Source organism: Lentinus tigrinus (genome assembly GCF_003813185.1).
Source record: "Lentinus tigrinus ALCF2SS1-7 unplaced genomic scaffold L226scaffold_3, whole genome shotgun sequence".
Classification (NCBI taxonomy): Eukaryota; Fungi; Basidiomycota; class Agaricomycetes; order Polyporales; family Polyporaceae; genus Lentinus; species Lentinus tigrinus.
The window spans coordinates 2,117,630-2,133,875 of NW_027137912.1; the positions used below are offsets into that span (position 1 = coordinate 2,117,630).

At 57.2% G+C, this 16,246-nt stretch overlaps 7 protein-coding genes across 7 annotated transcripts; 3 read left to right on the plus strand and 4 right to left on the minus strand.

The window, feature by feature from the left end:
• The first annotated feature begins 22 nt into the window (after positions 1 to 22).
• L226DRAFT_609416 (GroES-like protein) lies at positions 23 to 1,728 on the plus strand. Its single transcript, XM_067686051.1, has 6 exons — positions 23 to 306; positions 367 to 469; positions 522 to 768; positions 826 to 932; positions 984 to 1,295; positions 1,357 to 1,728. Exons 1-6 carry the CDS (start codon positions 259 to 261, stop codon positions 1,599 to 1,601), a joined length of 1,062 nt encoding a protein of 353 aa, XP_067541118.1. The 5' UTR covers positions 23 to 258; the 3' UTR covers positions 1,602 to 1,728.
• A 312-nt stretch (positions 1,729 to 2,040) lies between these two features.
• Positions 2,041 to 3,758, plus strand: L226DRAFT_609417 (GroES-like protein). The gene is made up of 6 exons (XM_067686052.1): positions 2,041 to 2,203; positions 2,260 to 2,365; positions 2,418 to 2,664; positions 2,727 to 2,833; positions 2,887 to 3,198; positions 3,266 to 3,758. Exons 1-6 carry the CDS (start codon positions 2,153 to 2,155, stop codon positions 3,511 to 3,513), a joined length of 1,071 nt encoding a protein of 356 aa, XP_067541119.1. The 5' UTR covers positions 2,041 to 2,152; the 3' UTR covers positions 3,514 to 3,758.
• Positions 3,699 to 5,569, minus strand: L226DRAFT_501141 (GroES-like protein). Its single transcript, XM_067677814.1, has 6 exons — positions 5,126 to 5,569; positions 4,962 to 5,064; positions 4,639 to 4,882; positions 4,470 to 4,576; positions 4,093 to 4,404; positions 3,699 to 4,026 (listed from the first exon to the last, which is right to left on the minus strand). The coding sequence occupies exons 1-6, from the start codon at positions 5,168 to 5,170 to the stop codon at positions 3,776 to 3,778; spliced, it is 1,062 nt and encodes a 353-aa protein (XP_067541120.1). The 5' UTR covers positions 5,171 to 5,569; the 3' UTR covers positions 3,699 to 3,775.
• A 194-nt stretch (positions 5,570 to 5,763) lies between these two features.
• L226DRAFT_530696 (GroES-like protein) lies at positions 5,764 to 7,664 on the plus strand. The gene is made up of 7 exons (XM_067679915.1): positions 5,764 to 5,892; positions 6,016 to 6,116; positions 6,185 to 6,287; positions 6,355 to 6,598; positions 6,664 to 6,770; positions 6,868 to 7,179; positions 7,244 to 7,664. Exons 2-7 carry the CDS (start codon positions 6,069 to 6,071, stop codon positions 7,489 to 7,491), a joined length of 1,062 nt encoding a protein of 353 aa, XP_067541121.1. The 5' UTR covers positions 5,764 to 5,892; positions 6,016 to 6,068; the 3' UTR covers positions 7,492 to 7,664.
• L226DRAFT_609420 (uncharacterized protein) lies at positions 7,567 to 9,912 on the minus strand. Its single transcript, XM_067686053.1, has 9 exons — positions 9,555 to 9,912; positions 9,350 to 9,463; positions 8,990 to 9,280; positions 8,663 to 8,909; positions 8,502 to 8,612; positions 8,349 to 8,449; positions 8,078 to 8,288; positions 7,817 to 8,018; positions 7,567 to 7,751 (listed from the first exon to the last, which is right to left on the minus strand). Exons 1-9 carry the CDS (start codon positions 9,657 to 9,659, stop codon positions 7,646 to 7,648), a joined length of 1,488 nt encoding a protein of 495 aa, XP_067541122.1. The 5' UTR covers positions 9,660 to 9,912; the 3' UTR covers positions 7,567 to 7,645.
• A 626-nt stretch (positions 9,913 to 10,538) lies between these two features.
• Positions 10,539 to 11,841, minus strand: L226DRAFT_454017 (methionine adenosyltransferase; the record flags this gene model as incomplete). The annotated part of the gene is made up of 3 exons (XM_067675160.1): positions 10,539 to 10,822; positions 10,875 to 11,684; positions 11,745 to 11,841. The coding sequence occupies 3 exons, from the start codon at positions 11,839 to 11,841 to the stop codon at positions 10,539 to 10,541; spliced, it is 1,191 nt and encodes a 396-aa protein (XP_067541123.1).
• An 885-nt stretch (positions 11,842 to 12,726) lies between these two features.
• Positions 12,727 to 16,165, minus strand: L226DRAFT_530698 (phosphatases II). Its single transcript, XM_067679916.1, has 6 exons — positions 16,118 to 16,165; positions 15,955 to 16,065; positions 15,719 to 15,884; positions 15,469 to 15,629; positions 15,279 to 15,407; positions 12,727 to 15,214 (listed from the first exon to the last, which is right to left on the minus strand). The coding sequence occupies exons 1-6, from the start codon at positions 16,139 to 16,141 to the stop codon at positions 12,902 to 12,904; spliced, it is 2,904 nt and encodes a 967-aa protein (XP_067541124.1). The 5' UTR covers positions 16,142 to 16,165; the 3' UTR covers positions 12,727 to 12,901.
• Between the last annotated feature and the right edge of the window lie 81 nt (positions 16,166 to 16,246).

Here is a 16,246-nt window from a genome sequence, read left to right on the forward strand (position 1 = left end):
AGTTCAAACCTTCTCTTGACCACGCTCAGCTGCGCCTCCGCACAATAAATCCCGAATCCTCGGGCTTACTAACAAGAGGCCCAGAGTGGAGGAGGAGATGGCGCAAGCTTAGTATGCTTGATCTAGAGTTTAGCTCTGTGGGAAGGAAACGACAACGCGCTGGGCAGGAGACGATACAAATAGCGTGAGGGGGCTCAGGCTGCGTCACCCCAACCTGCCGTTGAACGTTGAACTTTCGCCTTCCATTATTTGTGAAGTATGGCTTCCGAGATCCCGGCAACGATGAAGGCTGTGGTCTTCGTAGAGGTATATGTCTTCATAGCAATCTGCTCCAGTACGTCGACACTGATCGGTGCCTGTTAACAGAGCGACAAAGTCTCTGTTCAAGAGCATCCAGTCCCTACCATCGCAGACGACGAGATTCTCGTGAAGACCGTCGCGATCGCCCTTAATCCCACTGACTGGAAGCGTACGTCCTGCGGCCATTGTCTGCCACAATGACCATCTAATCCGCATCACAGACATCCAATTCAAGCTCGGCAGGCCAGGAAGTGTGCTCGGCTGCGACTTTTCTGGGGTTGTTGTCAAAGCGGGCAAGAACGTCACCAACGGCGTTCAAGTTGGCGACCACGTTGCCGGTGTAGCGCACGGCTGTGTATATCCGGACAAGGGAGCGTTCGCCGAGTACGTGAAGGCTGACTCGGATCTCGTGTGGGTCGTCCCGAAGAACACGTTCACCCATGAACAGGCCGCGGCCAACAGCGCTGTGTATGTCTATTTCCTCTCAGTACGATCCATATAGCTGACATGTTAATGTCGGAACAGCCTCTGGACTTCCGTCCAAGCATTGTACAACCCGAGGCATCTGGGTTTGGTTGAGCCACCGGAGAAGGTCGCCAAGCCCGAGTGGATGCTCATCTACGGTGGTAGTAGTGAGTGTTCACGAGTTGCACAGCCCAAATGAGTGCTCACTTTGCTTTCAGCTGCCTGCGGCCTCAGCGCTATTCAACTTGCCCGTCTGTCCGGCTACAAAACCGTCACTACCGCCTCGTCCCGCAACCATGAGCTACTCAAGTCTCTCGGCGCGGACGTGACCATTGACTACCGCGAGCCGGACCTTGTGTCAAAGATCAAGCAAGCGACAGGAGATTCCGTTAAGTACGCCTTAGATACCATCGGAGATGACGAGACCAAGAGGGTCACCGTCCAGGCTATTGCCCCGTCGGGCGGCAACATTATTGGTTTGAACCCTATGCAGACCAATGAGATCGAGAGGAAGGAAGTGACATTCCATAGTACGTCCCTACACATTTCACCGGAGCCCTGGACTGACACGCTTCACTCGATTGTGGACAGCGATGTCACTGTACACGGTATACGGATATCCAATCAGCATTGGGTCCATACAGATCCCAGTTGTGCCGGAGGACAAGGTGCATATGGCCGCATTCTTGAAGAAACTCCCGCAGCTGGTCCGGGATGGGGCGGTGAAGCCGCTCCCTATCAAGTCCTGGGAGGGCGGTCTCGAGGCGGTCCAGGATGGCTTGCAGTACATGCGTGAAGGGAAGGTCAGTGCTGAGAAGATTGTGTACCTAGTGTAGAAGTCCCGACACGACCATCGAGAAAGTTCATACACTTCTCGGAAGCCTTTCCTGCTCGTCGGTCATGAAACCACTACCAGTTGAGTTCGGGGAGGTAGGCAGAATGAGCTGCTTCAAGTTGGCGGTGGGACTCGGGTTTGTGGATTTATGAGGTACATCTTCGTAAGACGCAACGACGTACTACGCGTATGATGATCGTAACCCTGTTCGTGTTGCTCGATTGATCCCACAGTCAGGAGAGGAACTGTTCGGGTGCCATCGCATCTGTCAGTAGCTTTAGCTTACCAACATGAGGAAGTGCCCAAACCCCGAAACACTCGGACTTGAGAGAGGATCTGGCGCGATCGCAATCCGCGTCATCTTAACTTCGGCATTCGGGAAATTACGTGCGCACGGTGACGGAAATGGCAGGTTCTATGGGAAGGGGTCTGGAGGATCACACTTGGTACAAAAAGCATGAGACAGTGGGTCTCTTCAAGTTAGCTTCGTCGCGACTTTCTGAGCACCTCACCGCCAACCTTGACCGGGACCTGCAATCCTCTCATCAAGCAATGGCAACTTCCGTGATCCCTACGACCATGAAGGCTGTGGTTTTCGACGAGGTGCGCAACCAGCTATAGGGGGGGTTGAAGTCTATTAACACGAGGTCTTCATGCAGAGTGGCGGCCAGGTCTCAGTCAAAGAGCATCCAGTACCCACTATCGCCGACAACGAAATCCTTGTGAAGACCGTCGCGATCTCCCAGAACCCCTCCGAGTGGAAGCGTGCGTACAGCACTGGGTGCCCGTCGCAACACTTGTCTAATACGCTCCACAGACATCGATTGGAAGCTCGGAAAACCTGGGAGCATCCTCGGCTTAGATTACTCTGGAATCGTCGTCAAAGCCGGCAAGGACGTCAGCAGCGGGCCCAAAGTCGGTGATCACGTCGCTGGCGTCGCGCACAGCGGCGCGTACCCTGACAAGGGCGCATTCGCCGAATACGTCAAGGCTGATCCGGAACTCGTGTGGATCGTGCCGGAAAACACGTTCAGCCACGAACAGGCTGCGGCATATGGCACTGTGTACGTTCATGAGCGGGGTCCTTTGTGGTACGACTCGGCATAACTGAAGGATCGGTTGGCAGATTCTGGACTGCCGTACAAGCCCTGTATAACCCGAAGCATCTCGGTCTGGTCGAGCCACCCAAGAAGGTCGCGAAGCCTGAGTGGATCCTCATCTACGGGGGAAGCAGTGAGTGACCATGAAGTTGTCCTGAAGAACTCGATTGCTCACCAATAGCTCAGCGGCTTGCGGCTTGAGCGCGATCCAGCTCGCCCATCTGTCGGGCTACAAAGTCGTCACCACTGCCTCGTCGCGCAATCATGAGCTATTGAAGTCGCTTGGTGCGGACGTGGCCGTCGACTACCACGAGCACGACCTGGTGGCGAAAATCAAGCAGGCAACAGGCGATGCCATCAAGTACGGCGCAGACATGATCGCGGATGATGAGACCAAGAAAGTCACCGTGCAGGCCATCGGGCCCTCCGGTGGCAAGGTCGTCGGATTGAACCCCTTGCAGAGCGAAGAGTCTGGCAGGAATGACGTGACATGCAGCAGTGGGTCCACGTCTCATTCCCACTGCGCACCTCCCGCTAACCCGCTGCATTGGCATGTGAACCGTAGACACGATGCTGAACTCCGTGTACGGATATGCGTACAGTATAGGGTCCACGCAGCTTCCAGCAGTTCCCCAGGATAAGGCGCATATGGCGGCATTCTTGAAGAAGCTACCGCAGCTGGTGCGGGACGGAGCCATTAAGCCGAAGTTGCCGATCAAATTGTGGGAGGGTGGTCTCGAGGCAGTTCAGGATGGCTTGCAGTACATGCGTGAGGGGAGAGTGAGTGCAGAGAAGATCGTGTACAGGGTATAAACTGGTATATCGCGGGCAGACGCGTCTGTGGCTGATGAGTGCGGAGTTCAAGATACTAGGCGCTCAACGGAACGTCCTCTTGTCGATGCGCTCGTTCGAGACATCACTCTCAACGCCTGGAATCAATATTGGCATCCGACGTTAAGCTTGCAGGAAAGTATTGAACAAGTATTCATATCGTAACACAACCAGGCACGGTACATGTATTCTACTTTCAGAGCCACCCCCTTACAAATATCATACACCACGGTCAAGTCATCATTCACACTCTGTAAACGATCTTCTGCGCGCTGACCTTGCCCTCACGCATATACTGCATCCCGTCCGACACCGCCGCAAGCCCGCCCTCCCAAAGCTTCACTGCGAGCGGCCTGATCGCACCCTCTTTGACGAGGCCAGGCAGGTTCCTGACAAACTGAACCATATGCGCACGGTCCGACTCTGAGACGGGGTACGTCTGGTTCAAGCTCGGCCAGGCGAACGCACGCCCGAGCGCCGTGTATACCAAAGTCTCTGTAAGACGTATACAAACGCATATCAGCCTTGCGTTAACCTCATTTTACGAAACTGGGGACGCACCGCAAAACTCGACGTCCGTCCTGTCCGTCGCCCCAGGCTGCGGACTGAGCAGGACGATAATCTTCTCGCCTGCCGGACCTAGAGAGGCCGCGGAGATGCGCTGGGAGTCCACCTCAGAGATGGCGTCGAACACGCGCGTGAGGGAGTCCCCCGTGACGGCCTTGATCTTCGCGACGACCTCTGGATCGCGGTAGTCAAAGACGGCGTCGGCACCGAGCGACTTCACCAACTCGAAGTTGCGCGGGGACGCGGTGGTGACAATCTTGTAGCCCGAGAGGCGGAGGAGCTGGATCGAGAACTGGCCGACGGCGGCTGCCAATATGCCAATACGCGGTGAGTATGGCTGGGTAGCTGTGAGGTAGGTAAGGTGCACGCACAGCTTCCGCCGAAGACGAGGATCCACTCGTTGCTGGGGGCCTTGGCGGGAGGCTCGACGAGGCCAAGCCGAGCTGGGTGATACAGCGCCTGGACAGCAGTCCATAACCTACGTCCATATACAAAGATCGTCAGTGGGGAGATACGGGATTCGAGACCAGTCGAACTTACGCGAGCCCAACAGTCGCCGCCTGGTCGTGACTGAGCGTATTCTTTGGGACACGCCAGACGAGATCCGCGGGTGCCCTGACGTACTCAGCGAACGCGCCGTCATCGGAGAACGTTGCACCATGCACGAAGCCCGCGACGTGGTCGCCAACATGGAGGCTCGAGACATCCGGGCCGACCTGCACGACGGTGCCGGAGAAGTCGCAGCCGACGATGGTGCCAGGGACGCCGATCTTCCAGTCGACATCTGTGTGGCATCGTCAGATTCTCAGCTCGGTGCGTGGCTTGGGGAGAGGGAGGAGTCGGAGATTGCCGACGGTACATACGTTTAAAGTCGGTGGGGTTTTGGGCGACGGAGACGGTCTTGATGAGGACGTCCTTGGCTCCGACGGGAGGTACTGGGTGGTCTTTGTATGACATGTTGAGATTCTGGAAGGAGTCATATTTTCAACCGGGCGTTGGCTACAAGCCGAGGAAGGAGTGTGCATACCTCGTCAAGGACGACGGCCTTCATGGTTGCAGGGATTGCTGTCATGCTTCGATCTGGGTATCCTGCCAAAATGAGCTGTGGTTGGATGTGGAGGAATTGATTTCGAATTGAGGGGCTTTCACAGCGGGGGCTTTTATGGGTGATCTGTCAAAGCGCCTGGAGTTATGTTGTCACCTGCTAGTGGTTCGAAGCTTCACGCCTCCCGGTTTTCCGCGACATACTCCAGTCATAGGCTCGAAAAGGATGACATAGATGTCATGGAAGTGAGACGGATTCGTCTTCTTCCTGCTTGGTCAGCGAGGGTCTGCTGTGTAATGTCGACTAGAATGCGTCTGCATCATTTTTAGCCACAAGTTCCACACCTTGTACAGACCCAATGCAGTATGGCGCATGTTCATTGCACAGCTGGTCTGCAGTGTCCTTCCGGGCAGCAGCGGGTAGACTGTGCAAGTGGCTGGCCATCGACCGGCGTTCCTGTCAAAATGGGTGGGAGGAGAGGAGGAGCTGGACGTCGGTCCGAGTCCGACTTGATCCGGATCGGTCATGTCCCGAATCCGCGGCACATCATAATATGTACCACTTACTTACAACTGGTACATGCCCCGACTTGAGCGACCTCCTCTCTGGATGATCTGCTGCATGGATATGTGGGTGCTATATGATACTGACCATTGGACCACTTGCCATGACAACTTGAAGCTTGACGCTCGGGATTCACGAAGCTCACCGTACTCTAGTACTTCGTCGGTGAACCGTATACCCAGGTGGTAAGTACTGTACCCTATCCACATCATGGGAAACGAAGTACGGCCTGTTACGGCTTCGCTTCGATGTGTAATTGGGCATGAGTGCAAAGGGCCGTTGATGTTGCTTACTCAGGCTCTCCTCAGGCTTCACATAAATAATCAGCTCAGCTCATCGCCATCGACCCAAGAGCATCGAAATGGTGTCTGACATCCCCAAAGTCATGAAAGCTCTGGTGCTGGAGCAGGTACGTGCTCTACCACGTCGTCCGAGGTCCTTGCCACTGCTAACAGCTGCGGTGTCTGCAACGTCCAGAGAGGTAGCATCGCGGTGAAGGACCACCCCGTCCCCGAAGTTGGCCCCAAGGACATCCTCGTCAAGACCGTCGCTGTTGCCCTGAACCCCACAGACTGGAAACGTGCGCATTTTACAGTTTCTGCAGCCTGCTCCAATCCCTGCTGAGTTGGATCATGCGATGCCGACAGATGTCGACTCCCCTGTGGGAAAGCCTGGCACCGTCCTGGGATGTGACCTCTCCGGGACCGTAGTCAAAGTCGGTGCCGACGTCACCACCCCCAAGGTCGGCGACCACGTCGCTGCCTTCGTCCACGGGGCCACGTTCCCGGACGAGGGCGCATTCGCCGAGTACGTCAAGACCCCTGCAGAGCTCGCGTGGGTCGTCCCGCCCAGCACCCTCACGCATGAGCAGGCTGCCACCCTAAGCTGCGCGTGCGTATACGTTCTTTCCTGCTTGAGAATGGGGCGAGCCTCAGGCTCATGTGGATATCGTGTAGGTTGTGGACTGCAGCGCAAGCATTGTACCACCCGACGCGCCTCGCGCTGGTCCAGCCTCCTCAGAAGGCTCCCGGCGACGAATGGATTCTCGTATATGGCGGGAGCTGTGAGTCCATTATTCTGCTACTGTAGCACCACCATCCCGCCTTGCAAAACCCTCCTACGTTCATTCAATGCTCACTGCTATCTCGATCATCCCACAGCGGCCGTCGGCCAAGCCGCGATCCAGCTCGCCCACCTCTCGGGGTACAAAGTAGTCACCACCGCGTCCACGCGCAACTTCCCCCTGGTGCGGTCGCTCGGGGCGGACGAAGTGTTCGACTACCGTGACCCGGAGGTGGTAGACAACATCAAGGACGTGACCGCGGACTCGATCGCATACGCCCTGGACGCGATCTCGGAGAAGGAGTCCCAGCGCATCACTGCGCAGTCGATGGGGTCCAACGGCGGGAAGATGGTCGTCGTGCTCAAGCCTGATCCCGCCGCGACAGATAGGGCGGACGTCGAGGTCAAGTGTGAGTAGTAGCTCCACCGACACCGTGCCAGTGTTTGCGAGCTTGCTTGCTGACTATGGGACAGATACGCTGCTCTACACGGCTCTCGGGCGTGCGTTCGAGCTCGGACCTGATGCGCGCTTTCCTGTCTCGACCGAGGACGTGGCCCAGATAGTGGAGTTCGTGAAGAAGATCCCCGAGCTCGTGCAGGACGGCTCCGTCAAACCATTGTCCATGAAGCTCTGGGAAGGGGGCTTGGACGCAATTCCAGACGGCCTGCAGTACATGCGCGAAGGGAAGGTCAGTGGAGAAAAGATCGTGTACAAGCTTTAGGAGGCCCGGCGGCGAGCAGTTTTCTTGAAGGTGTAAGATTGAGGGTCTCGAAGTTGCTTCAAATGTCTACGAGATGATTTCTGGATGGATACGCATGTCTGTACTAGTACTCCTTATATGGATTGATGTTCTACGATGCCAGACAGCTACATAATCATTCCTGCCATTCGAACGAGCCCACAATCGCGGTCTTGCCGACCAACGAGCCAGGACTTGGAGACAACACAGTCATGCGTTTGTTTGGCAGATCCAGAGCTGTGCTGCAAAGCAAGCAGTGTCAGTCTCGCATAGCTCCCAGACCGCAGTGCCAAGGTTAAAAACGCACATCACAATGTATCCAACGACATGCAAGTCGAGGATCTCCTCGTCGTACCGCTCCGCCTCATCCGGATTGGGAGGGGCAAGGATCGCAAGCACAGCGTTGTACAAACCTGAACCCGAGAGCGCCGGGTCGACGAGGAGAGGTTGCACTTCTGACACCACCCGAGCAGCGCCTATGGGTAGGGCAGAGTTCGGAGCCATCGTCTCTGCATATGAATCCTCTTCAATTGTGTGTTCAAGAGGGTGCAACGACGTGACGCCTGACCTTCTCCTATCCGGTATATCGTGATGTCGCCAAAGTTGACGGTAGTCGACAGCGGGGAAAGTTGCAGCGTTAAATCTGGAGTCTGCTCGCCAGCTTGGACATAGGCTTTCGTGGAGAGACCGGGCGGAGGCTCGATGACATGACCGTAGAAATATGTGTGGAGCTGGTACTTGTGCACACGTTCCCTGTATACTTGGTCAAGCTCAACGACCTATATGAAGGGTGCGATTGAGTAATTGGAATACAAGGATGCAGTTTATGATTGACGTACTCCTCCCGATTTGGGGATCTTGAGCACTGTCATACGATTGCCGTATGTCCTTTGCATCTCTACATTGAGCTTCTCATGACCAACGACCAGGATAACGTTTACTAGACACCAGTGTCAAGCTCTTGCACGCGCACTATGAGGGTAGATACTCACTGCGGAAAGCATCGACACACGCCTTGATCATCGTCAGCCGGTGGTCGCTTCCAGTCCCAGAACTCGCAGCGAACGATGACGGCGTGTCCACAACCAATCCCGAACAGTGGCCTTAAGACAAATTTCAGCACCCGCTGTCCACACACCACAGACCGACTCACTTTCCGCGTCGCTCTCATACTTGTCCCGGATGTTCTCTCCGAGGTTCCGGATGAGCCTGTCCATGAGTAGCGGATTCCGCTTCATCTCCGCATGACCATACCAGTACGAAAGCGGGAGGAGAGCATTCGACGCGACATGGTTCGGCGCAGACGTAACCACCGAACCCAACGGAGAAGCCGGAGTGGCCGTCTGTATAGGCGCAGGGATAGGTGCCGCCGAGATCGCCCCGGGGACAGCCCAACCTCCCTGAGCACAACGAAAATGCCAACATCAGCATCAGCAACAGGCCAAAGATCCGCACAGCGCATACACATACGCATACGCACCTCACTCGGGTCGACGTTCACAAAGACAGGTGTCCAGTCCTGGCCCGCGCGCACGGCGTAGTTCGTCAGGATCTTGCACACGCTCGTCTTGCCGGAGGTCTCTGGGCCGAGCACGAGCACACGCGGAGCATCCGTCCCGCTCATGTCGTCGTCGCCGTCGTCGTGGATCGGCGAGCCGTGCACAGCGGCGAGCGCACGCACGCGCATTGCCTCGAGGGCCATATGAACGTTTCCGTACGCGACCATGGGCGTCTCGTCTGAGAGGTATTCGACCGAAGGATGGCCCGTGACGTGCTAGAGCGCAGAGTTTTGGTAAACACGCATGCATGACTGTGACGGGGAAAGGAGTGGGAGACTCATCTCTATTGTGCACCCTTGCCAGGTGAAGACCGCCGCCTTGCATTCCTGGCCGAACAGGTATGTCTTCCCGTCCGCCAGTTCCGCGCCGAAGATCTCGGCATAGCCGGTCACGAGCTGACAAAAAAGCAAGCAGGAAAAGATCAGGCATCGCCACAGAGGATAACCTCATCCGATAGCGTGGAGAAGTGCGCATCGAGGGACACACCTTGATCGCGAGCGAGGTGCCGGGGTCGAGCTCAAATCTATACTCAGACTCTGGTTGCAAAGTCCACTGCCGTGTGTGGACGCTGACGTTCTCGCCACCATCCATCTTGGCCACCGCTCCTCCTACTAGACTCAATACTCTGCAGACTTGTCTGTCAGATGGCTCTCGAATGAGCTCTTAGCAACCCTGCAACAAAAATGTGGCGGGTAGAGCGACGCCGAACACAATCTTCTAAGAGCTCCGGTCTCACAACGCGGTGCAGACCTACAGCAGTCAAAAGATAGATTCAAGCCACACAGACCAGGGATTCTGACGATCCCTAAAGCGTTCCTCTAGTCGGCGTCGTAGGGTGTTGTGGTCAAGCCAGAGACAGAGTGACGTGCGACTGAAGAAGATGTTGTGACGTCACATACAGTCACACGTGACATTGTGGTCAACGTGCCGGTCGCTCCAGTCTTTCGTCCAACGCAAACGTCCTGCAAAGGCAAAGCCCATTCGCAAGCATAGAGATACAGCGCGGTTGAACGCGGTTCGTATTCTCTTTTCTATCCAGTACTACAAGTGGTGACTACGCGGTAGTACTATGCAGCGCGGAACCCAATAGTAATGTATGGTCGTATGTAAGCAGGCCTACGCAAAGCCAGGTCATGAGCAGCGGGATGAGATGTATGCAAAGATGGATCGTTAGATCATGAGTCATGAGATGTCGCGGACGGTTGGACGCGGATAATGCGACGGGGCAGTTGGATGCATCTACCGGTGGGGCAGCCGGTGCGGGGATGTGCGGATGGAAGAGGGCGTGCGCAGGTCTATGGTGGTATAGTAATAAACAGCGTAGTGCGGGGATAAATAGGCGGAAGGATGAACTTCCGGTGCGGTGTGCGATGCTCTAGCAATACAGCGACGACATGAACGACAATGGCAGCGAGGAACCCAGCAGCGAGTGGCGACAAAGAGGTGGGAAGGGCAAGCAATTACCCGCACTTAGAGCACGAGCTTCTTGGGCTGCTCCCAGGAGTACTCGGGGTTGCCGAAGTGACCGTACGACGCGGTCTTGAGGTACTGGGGCTTTTGGAGGCCAAGGGCCTGGACGATGATACCAGGGCGGAGGTCGAAGTTCTTGCGGACGACCTCGACGAGCTCCTCATCCGAGATCTTGCCGGTGCCGTACGTGTCAACGTAGACGGACAGAGGCTCGGCGACACCGATAGCATACGAGAGCTGCACGAGAGCACGGCGCGCAAGGCCAGCAGCGACGATGGACTTAGCTGTGTGAAGTAGTCAGCGTCGTGTCAGTCCAGAAACCAGAGGTCTACTCACCAATCCAACGTCCGGTGTACGCTGCAGAACGGTCGACCTTCGACCAATCCTTGCCCGAGAACGCACCTCCACCGTGCGCACCCCAGCCACCGTAGGTGTCAACGATGATCTTACGGCCAGTGAGACCAGCGTCACCCTGGGGACCACCGATGACGAAGCGGCCAGAGGGCTGGATGTGGTAGATGGTGCGGTCATCGAGGAGGTTCGCGGGGATGACCTTCTTGATGATCTTCTCGAGGATCTCCTTGCGGAGGTCCTCAGTGGAAATCTCCTCCGCGTGCTGCGTCGAGACGACAATCGTGTCGACGCGCAGGGGGATCATCGCACCACCCTCCTTCTTGTACTCAACAGTCACCTGCGTCTTCGAGTCGGGGCGGAGCCAGCCGAGCTCGCCCGAGCGACGGGCAGCAGCCATCGCGGCGTTGAGCTTGTGCGCGAGAACGATGGTGAGGGGCATAAGCTCGGGGGTCTCGTCGGTTGCGTAACCGAACATGATACCCTGGTCACCAGCACCGATGTTCTCGAGCGAACCGTGCTCAAGACCCTGCGCGATATCGGGAGACTGCTGCTCGATGGCAACGAGGATGTTGCACGTCTTGTAGTCGAAGCCCTTGGACGAGTCGTCGTAGCCAATCTTCTTAATCGTGTCACGGATGACCTTCTGGTAGTCGATCTTTGCCTTGGTCGTGATCTCACCAAAGACCATGATCATACCAGTCTTCGACGCGGTCTCGCAGGCGACCTTGGAAAAGGGGTCCTCAGCGAGACAGGCATCGAGGATGGCGTCGGAGACCTGGTCGCAGATCTTATCTGGAGAACGCAGCAGGCGTCAGAACATGTGGGCAATTCAACTATTCGTCGTGTACGCACCAGGGTGACCCTCGCCGACGGACTCAGAAGTGAAGAGGAAGTGGCCGGGCGCAAGCGCAGCGTGGGGAGCAGGGTTGGCAGATCCGTTGGCAGACATGGCTAGGACGACGAGGAAGGGAGCAGGGAGAGGAAGAGGGAGGAGGAGAGGATGGAGGACGTGGGTGAGAAGCCGCTCGCCGAAAGCCAATCTGCTATAAATTTGAAGTTCGGCGGACCCCGGGCACCGCTTAGCACGCAATCTATCGTGCGCCCGCCGCTCTTTTCGCGGCAGGCCCTCTTCTGCACGCTAGTTTTACATACGCGCCTCGTTCTTAGCGTCGTACGATCTTCAGCTATATTTCCTCTATAAATCACTGGTCTCGACCAACAATTCAGCTTATGGCTGGCATTTAGAGTCATACAAACAGCCGAGATTCGCTTTTGCAGTCGACATGCCTGCCACGCACGTTGAGGACCGATGAGTTGTCCGACCTTCCGTTGGACGCATCTGCCGATGCAAGGAGGCTCGACATGTGATGATATAGATTACCTGGCCTGCAATTGTTTTCGCACATCGACCTGCAGATTTGCGTCCATCCTCCAGCGGGTTATCTGTATTTCCGAGAATCGATGGCCAGCGGCCGCCGTTCGTGCACCGCTGCAGATGTGTGGGAAGAACACCGGGAGTACGACGCTAGTACTGTATGGGACCGACGGGGGCCTAGGGAAGCTGCAAACGTTTGACATGTGTCTTGAGAAAGGGACACGACACCCGTGGACGGGAATGAAGCTGAAGTACCGCCGTGCAGGCTCCTGTACATGTGATCAACGAAACCTTGCAAGTCCATGTTCATGGTTAAATAGGCGTATGGCGACCTTAGACAGTAGACTCACTGTCTGAGCTTCACGGTTGTACAATACTACATCTATCACAACATCTCAAAAACAGATGGGTCCAAATACACGCTTGTCGTGAACATTCATTCAGGCGACGGACACCCCAGCCACGCGATGCATCTAACGTCTTCCAAGGTGTATAGTTGCTCCAGGGTTAGTCTACTCAAACACGTACGATATCCTACAAGCAATGCATCGTACTCGTCTAAGTTACACTCATCTACATATACAGCCGAACCTCGCACCTGTCATTGCCATCATGACCCTCAAAGTAGTGCGCACTACCACACCCCAACGCCCAACGGATCCGAGGCTGCATTCGGAATCTCCTTCGCTGGTTCTGCTGCCGGCGGTGGGGGCGACACAGCAGGTAACGGGGAGGCTACTCGCTTCCCAGAACCACGACCCATCGCAGCAGCATCCTCCAAGGGATCAAGCGGGTTATCTGCCAGTGAATTCGCAAGAACCGAAGCCTGAGGCACCCGGGCGCCGTCCAGCGTACCACTGCGTGAGTGTGGGAGTGACATGGACGCCGGCAACGCAACATTCGGATCCAACGGGAGCGCACTCCGTTCCTGCTGCTGAGTCTCCAGTGCCTGGGGCGAGGACGAGAACGACACCGCGGACGCGGCTGGGCGCGACTCGCGCTCCGGCGCCCGCACCGAGCTCCAAGGGTTGTCCATGTACATCGACGGGATCGCGGGCCGCGTCTGCGTCGTGTTCCACGGGTTGAGCGTGCCCCCCGACGACGCGGACAGGGTGTGCGCCCGGGGCGACGACGGGCTGCGGTGCGGAGAGGACGGGGGACTGTCGCCTCCGCTCTGTCCCCAAGCGTTGATTTCCTCCCGCGACTTGAGCTCCCCGCCGCGCGCGGGGTCACCTTGCTCACCCGCCAGGGAGAGACCCCGGAGATCCTTCGCCAGGCCGCCATACGCGTCTTGCACTGCGGAGAAGGCTGTGGTCGCCCCAGTGGAGACTTTGCCCCACCAGGAGCGTCCTGCAGAGAAGAGGTCGGCCGATGGTTGTCCGGATGCAGTAGAGCGAGGGGACGATGTCCGCATTGCGCGTATGCTGGGCGAAGGTGTGCGAGGAGGTGCAAGAACACTCAAGCTAGAACTAGAACCACCCGGTGAGGGCGGTTGCAGACTCTCTTTCCGCACTCGCTGGAGCTCCGGAGTACGTTGACGCTCGTTAGGAGGTGTGGGCGCAGGAGAAGGGGACGTGCCCCTCTGCAGGAACCGTGCTATTGACTGGGGTGTTGGGATGCTCAGTTGGGGGGATACCGCGGGAGGGACAAGCTCCGCCGCGGAGGCGTTAGGCGTAGACGTAGTAACGCAGTTTTGCGCAGCTGCAGGGTCCTCGTCCGCTCCCTCGATCGGCCCCGCTACCTCCGGCTCTTCAGCAGCCTGCTTCATGACGAACCTCCCATTCATCTCCTCGTCCGTCCGTCCGTAGAGTTCGTGCCAGAAACGCACATCCTTCGGATTGGGCATCAGCACGCCCATGTCGGTCTTAGGTGTCCTGCTCGCAGGATCGTCGAGGCTTGGGTCGTACAGCGGGTTCTTGTTGAGCTCGATCTCGGGTGACGAGTTGAAGAAATCCCATACGCTGACCGTGCGCGACACCGGCGGTGGCTGGCCCCCATCGCCCACGCGCCGTTCCCGCTCCGTGTTGAAGAGGAAGGAGCCGAACTGGCAAGAATACAAGTGATAGTGCAGCTGCCGGAGGAAGCGCTCGTTGAACTCGAACCGCTCAGGGAACTGACGCTGAATCTGGCGCACGCTCTCGAGGAACTGGTGGAAGACCGGGCTCGTCTCCTTGATGTGGTTCTGCGACGCAAACCGGTTCTGCACGGACGCGAGGAAGGCCTGTGCGGCTTCTGCGCCGCCCCCTCCCCCTGCGTTCTCCACAGGGGCCAGGAAGAACTTCTCCGACGAGAGGTGGCCGCAGCGGTCGAGGAACTTGTGCCCGAACGCCAGCCAGTCCTTCTCCACGAGGACCGCGAAGCCCTTCTGCGTCCGGTAGTAAGGGTCCAAGCAGAGCTGGGCAAGTGAAGACAGCTGCGCGGTGCGGTCCCACCCGTCCGAGCAATGTATAAGCACGTGGGACGAGTTGACGTGGACGTTCCGCACGATGAGCAGCGTGCCCTCGAGGATCGCAGAGATGTGGCGCAGCCAGCCCGACCGGCGCAGCGCCTGGCGGTCCAGCACTGGCGCAGCGGCCGGGAGCTCTTCCCCCTCCGCCGTCATCGTCGCGGCCTGCATGATCTCGGTCCCCCGGAGCGCCTCCACGACCTTGCCGAGCGACTCGCGCATGGTGTGGATGTGGTCAATGCCGAGGTACGCCTTCTTCGCCTCCTTGTAATGATCCATGTTCTCCGTCCCCGCGCCCTTCGCCGTATTAGCCATGGCGTTTGTTGTCGGGCGCGCGTCGATAATAAGGTTCGTCGCGGTTGCGCCGTACACCGGGCCCGGACTCACTCGGGAGTCGGGGTTATGGTGGGTTTGGAAGATGGCCTCGATGAGCTTTTCGTCCTGTACCGAGCGGTTGTTCGTCAGCCCGACCATGGGCTGGCTCGAACGCGTGATGGATCCCTACAAGGAGCGCGAAGAGGAGAGTTTCAGACTAGTGGCACACATAGTCAATAGACGGACGCACGTAGTTGGCCCAATGGAGGTACGTCAAGACTGGGAGCCGTCCCTTACTCCGGAACTTGACGGCATACTGGAGGGTGGTATCGCTTATGCGGGTCGGAACCACTAGGCGCGAGGGGTATGTCGGGGAGAACTACACGAACTGGAACGTTATTCCATGAGAGCATGATAGCGCAGCCGTGAGAGGGACGCACAGAGTAGTCCTTGTTAATATCCGTGAAGCGCCACGCCTTCGAGCGTGTGCCCACTCCCATGCGGCCGAACTCTTCACGCGGGGAGAATAGCGACCATCCGTTGTTCGCGGCAAGCGGTGGATTGGGGGCGTAGTAGAATGCGTAGAGCTGGTTGACCGAGGCTCCAGGACAGCGTTGTCAGATGCGTGCCGAGACATATGCATGTGGGGGCGATTGCGCGGCCATGAATGAGAGAGACATGGAGACTCACTGGCTACCGTCAACTCCTTCACGCTCTCAAACACGTCAATCGCGTCCTTTTCCGACGCAAACGAAAGGAACATCGTCTCGAACGTCCGCGTGTGCATCGTAAGGGGGCAGCGACCATGCAGCGTCATGGGCATCCGGGACACGAGTGATATGAGCGGATATGGGACCTGCAAGCCAGCGCCGCACAGAGAGATCTCTAGTCAATCAACGTCTGCGTGAGTAGTAGATTGGACTGACCCACATCTCCTCCCGTCCCTCCTCGTCAAAGCCGAAGATGGCATGGTGCGCGGTGAGGTGCAGCGTCCCCGAGGACGTGCTTCCACCCTTTGTGTACAGGACTCCCTCGACCTGATCAGCGAGTTGTGAGTCTCTAAACAATCCTTGTGATATATGAACTCGCTTTTGTTACCCTCAGAGCGTCCATGCCGGGGTTATAAGTCGACCTGCGCGATGGTAAGTAATAAGTCAAGAGGGCGTCGCGGCCGGCATTGCCTGTTATGGGCGTCTGCGCTTCAGGCCTATAGCAGGG